This window comes from Nicotiana tabacum, chromosome 13, assembly GCF_000715075.1.
Source record: "Nicotiana tabacum cultivar K326 chromosome 13, ASM71507v2, whole genome shotgun sequence".
In the NCBI taxonomy this organism is placed as follows: domain Eukaryota; kingdom Viridiplantae; phylum Streptophyta; class Magnoliopsida; order Solanales; family Solanaceae; genus Nicotiana; species Nicotiana tabacum.
The window spans coordinates 9,304,567-9,308,675 of record NC_134092.1 but is presented as its reverse complement, the minus strand read 5'-3'; the positions used below and the strand labels follow the sequence as shown (position 1 = coordinate 9,308,675).

General features: G+C 35.9%; 2 protein-coding genes across 2 annotated transcripts; both read left to right on the top strand.

Annotated features, from left to right (window-relative positions):
* The first annotated feature begins 339 nt into the window (after positions 1 to 339).
* Positions 340 to 1,239, top strand: LOC142167968 (uncharacterized). The gene has a single exon (XM_075228612.1). It carries the CDS (start codon positions 340 to 342, stop codon positions 1,237 to 1,239), a length of 900 nt encoding a protein of 299 aa, XP_075084713.1.
* Positions 1,240 to 1,587: 348 nt separating this feature from the next.
* Positions 1,588 to 3,150, top strand: LOC142167967 (uncharacterized). The gene is made up of 3 exons (XM_075228611.1): positions 1,588 to 1,757; positions 1,971 to 2,142; positions 2,383 to 3,150. Exons 1-3 carry the CDS (start codon positions 1,588 to 1,590, stop codon positions 3,148 to 3,150), a joined length of 1,110 nt encoding a protein of 369 aa, XP_075084712.1.
* Positions 3,151 to 4,109: the final 959 nt, after the last annotated feature.

Genomic DNA, 4,109 nt, shown 5'->3' with positions numbered 1-4,109 from the left:
ATACATAATGTATAAATATACAAAAACAAATATATATTTTACAATTATTTTGAGAGCGGCTATATACATTTTTCCTATATTATCGGATTTCATGTAAAGTGGGTTGGACCAAACATGTCATATCGAGGCAGCCCAATTAGGTAAATAACCGGATGTGACCGGCCCAACTTCATATGTTGTCAGCTCAGTCTTTCTCATGATTTTTCATATAAATTTGTTTCATCCTATGTGACATTATTTCTTTTTAGTCTTATTCTAAAAGATTTTCTTATAAAAATGACGTATTTTTATATTTAAAAAATAATTTTAAACATAAAGCCTCGCCCGATCACAAGGGCTATGGGAAAGCAGCTCAAAGTGTTGAAGTTTCTTCTGATGTTCTTAATGATTAGCACAATCATTTGCAATATTAGAGGAGTAAAGTCTAGGGGGGCTTTTGAAAGGTTAAAATTTTTAACAGGTCTTTATAAAATTCAAATCATAGTTATACAAGAACCCTTTGTTAAAGTAGAACAAATAGACAAATATAGAAGAGGTTTGGGTTTCGAAGGCTGTTATGCAAATTGTAATGGAAAAATCTGGGTCTTATGGTCAGCTGAATTTGATGCAGTAGTGGCAGAGAATAATGAGCAACAAATTACACTCAAGATTACCAGGAAGAATGACAGTGAAGTTGTCTGGTTCACAACAGTATATACTAAATCTAAACAACATCTAATAGTTTCTTTGTGGGATAATTTGATACACTGCAGGAACTATATTGATGATCTCTGGTGCATATGTGAAGATTTCAATGCAATTATGAGTCCAGAAGAAAAGAAAGGAGGGAATCCTCACATAATAGAGAAGAGTTGGGAATTTATATCGTGTATGGAGGATTATGGTATGGTGGATGCAGGTTACAAAGGTTTGAGGTTCACTTGGTGTAATGCAAGGGGAAGGCATCAAAGAATCTGGAAAAGGCTAGATATAGTGTTTATTAATCAGCACTGGACTCGCAAATTTTCTTTTCTTGATATAGAACATTTATCAAGCACAGGGTTAGACCACACACCTATGCTAGTGAAGTGTTCTACTTTAGAACAGCCTGTTATCAAATATTTTAAATTCTTGAACTTCTGGACTGACCAACTAAATTTTAAAACGATTGTGCAAGAGGCATGGAATGTGGACGTTGGGGAAAACTGCACGAGAAGACTACAACTCAAGCTGAAACAAGTTAGTACCAAGCTTAGTTAATGGTCCAGAGAGCAAATTGGGAATGTATTTGATCAATTCAAAGAATGGGAGCATAAAATGCAAAATCTTGAAATAGAATACATTGATAATGATGTTGAAGACCTCAGACCTCAAGTGCATAAAGCTCAAGCAGAACATACAAAATGATTAAAATGTGAGGAATCTATCCTCAAGCAGAGGGCAAATATCAAATGGATTGAGGATGGAGATTCCTATATTAAATATTTTCACCCAATCATCAACGAAAGAAGAAGAAGGGTATCTATATAGAGTATCCAAAGATCTGATGGGCAATGGATCAATGGGGATGAAGATATTGCTAGGGAGGCTGTGGAATATTTTTTAGCTATGTTTAAAGATGAAGGAAAACTAGAGCTGGAACACTTGGATTGTATTGATCAGAAGGTTACTCATGAGGATAATATTAGGCTTTGTGGCATCCCTGATGAAAAGGAGATTATGAAAGCAGTTTTTGATCTAAATCTGAATAGTTCTCCAGGACCAGATGGATTTGGAGGGTCTTTCTGCCAAAGTTGTTGGGATATCATCAAGCGAGAGTTGATAGATTTTATCTAGCAATTTTTTGGTGGAGCAGAACTTAGCAGATTCTTTACCAGCTCATGCCTTATTTTACTACCTAAGGTTGAGAATCCTTCTTCATTCAATGATATGAGACCGATTAGTCTCCGTAACTACTCTAACAAGATAATTTCCAAAATCATGAGTTCTAGATTGAACTCCATATTGCCAAAGATTATTTCTGACAATCAGACCGGATTTCTAAAAGGAAGATCCATTACAGAAAATGTTTTATTAGCTCAGAAGATTATCCAAGGTATTGGCAAGAAGAATTTTGGAGGAAACACTGTCATTAAACTGGATATGGCTAAGGCCTATGATAGGGTTAACTGAAAGTTCTTGTTGAATGCATTGAGAAAGTTTGGATTTTCAGAGAACTAGATTGATTTAGTTTGGAGGTCTATTTAAAATGCATGGTACTCTGTGCTTATTAATGGGGACAGGAAAGGATTATTTCATTCTACTAGAGGTTTGAAATAAGGAGACCCATTGTCTACATCTCTCTTTATTCTAGGGGCAGAGGTTTTGTCTATTAAGCTTAATCAGTTACCTCATATTCATCAGTTCAGGGGCTTTAGCATGGTGCAAAGTGGTCTACAGGTTACTCATCTTGCATATGCAGATGATGTAATAATCTTCTCTTCTGGTGGCAAGAGAACATTAAAACTAGTCATGCATCAATTACAGAATTATGAGAAGTGCTCCGGGCAACTGATCAATACAGGAAAGAGCTGCTTTCTGGTGGATCCTAAAGCATCCAACATTGCCATCCAAAGGATTAAAGAAGTAACTGGCTACAGGAATTCTAACTTCCCTATAACATATTTGAGATGCCCATTATATGTAGGAAGAAAGAGAATATCGCATTTCAGTGAGATAGTATCTAAACATGTGAAGAGGACCACTGGGTGGCAAGGAAAACTATTGTCTGTTGGTGGCAGAGCTACACTCATCAAACATGTTTTGCAATCACAACCCATTTACTTGCTATCAGCATTGGAACCTCCAAAAACAGTGCTGAAACAACTTGAAACTTATATGGCGAGATTTTTCTGGGGATCAGATGAAGGTAAGCAAAAATATCATTGGAGTTCATGGTCCAATCTATGTTACCCTAAGGAGGAGGGAGGGTTAGAGTTTAGAAGTATTATGGATGTTAGTGGAAGTCTGACTATGAAGAGGTGGTGGAGGTTCAGAACCTGCAAATCCTTATGGTCAATTTTCTTAATGGCAAAATATTGTACTAATCATCATGTTATTGTTCATGCTCATATTTTTCAATCTCATGCATGGAAGAACTTACTCAAAATCAGAGATAAGGTGGAAGAATAACTACTATGAAAAATTAATGCTGGAAATAATAGTTTTTGGTGGGACAATTGGTCTGAAATGGGTGTTGTGGATCAAATCATTCATAGACGAGACATTAATAGGGTCAAGGTTGTTAGAGATGTTATTACTGATGATAAATGGGACGTGGATCAGTTGCAGTTACCAGAGTTCCTTATAGAACAAATTCGATCTATTGGCATAGGGAACCAAAGTTGTTATGATATACCAGTTTGGATGCCTAATAGTACTGGTAACTTTACTACATCTTCAGCCTGTGATAGAGTTAGACAAAGAAAAGACTCTTGTATCTTCTTGAAGAAAACTTGGCATAAGCAATTAACTTTTCAAATATCTTTTATGCTATGGAGAATATTGAAAAGGAAATTACCTTTTGATGACATAATTATTAAGTTCGGACTGAGTATGGTATCCAAATATTTTTGTTGTGTTAACCCACAAAGAGAAACTCTTCATCATAATTTATTAGTGGTATTGTAGCTGAACAGACTTGGAAGTTCTTTGGGAGACCGATGGGTATTACATGGGATGATATACCTATCTAAGTTATGATACAAAGATGGTGGGACATCAAACCAAATAACTCTATTCATCAAACTATTCTTCAGATAACACTGTGGTAATCTTTTGGGAGATATGGAAGGCCAGGTGCTTAGTAAGATATGGCGATGCTAGAGTTTACTTAAAGAGAATACATTACCAGATTTTATCCCACTTGAAATGGGTGATATCAAAGGCTAAGTGTAATAGGCAATGGGCAGGGAGTTGGGTAGATATATGACAACAGGTGTTATTACTCATTCCTAAAATTGATTATGTAGTTGTTAAATGGCATAAACCTCCTGAATATTGGCTTAAGATTAATACTGATAGAATCAAAGACGCGAAAGGAAATTCAGGTATTGGTGGAATTTGCAGAGGTCACAGGGGTAAGCTAACGA

What these genes read in the sequence shown, in the direction of transcription:
- LOC142167968 (XM_075228612.1), top strand. Translation starts at nt 340, where the DNA reads ATGGGAAAGCAGCTCAAAGTGTTGAAGTTTCTTCTGATGTTCTTAATG.
- LOC142167967 (XM_075228611.1), top strand. Translation starts at nt 1,588, where the DNA reads ATGTTTAAAGATGAAGGAAAACTAGAGCTGGAACACTTGGATTGTATT. An exon ending in GGACCAGATGGATTTGGAGG is followed by an intron (nt 1,758 to 1,970) that starts GTCTTTCTGCCA and finishes CATGAGTTCTAG; the next exon opens with ATTGAACTCCATATTGCCAA. An exon ending in TGGCTAAGGCCTATGATAGG is followed by an intron (nt 2,143 to 2,382) that starts GTTAACTGAAAG and finishes CATATTCATCAG; the next exon opens with TTCAGGGGCTTTAGCATGGT.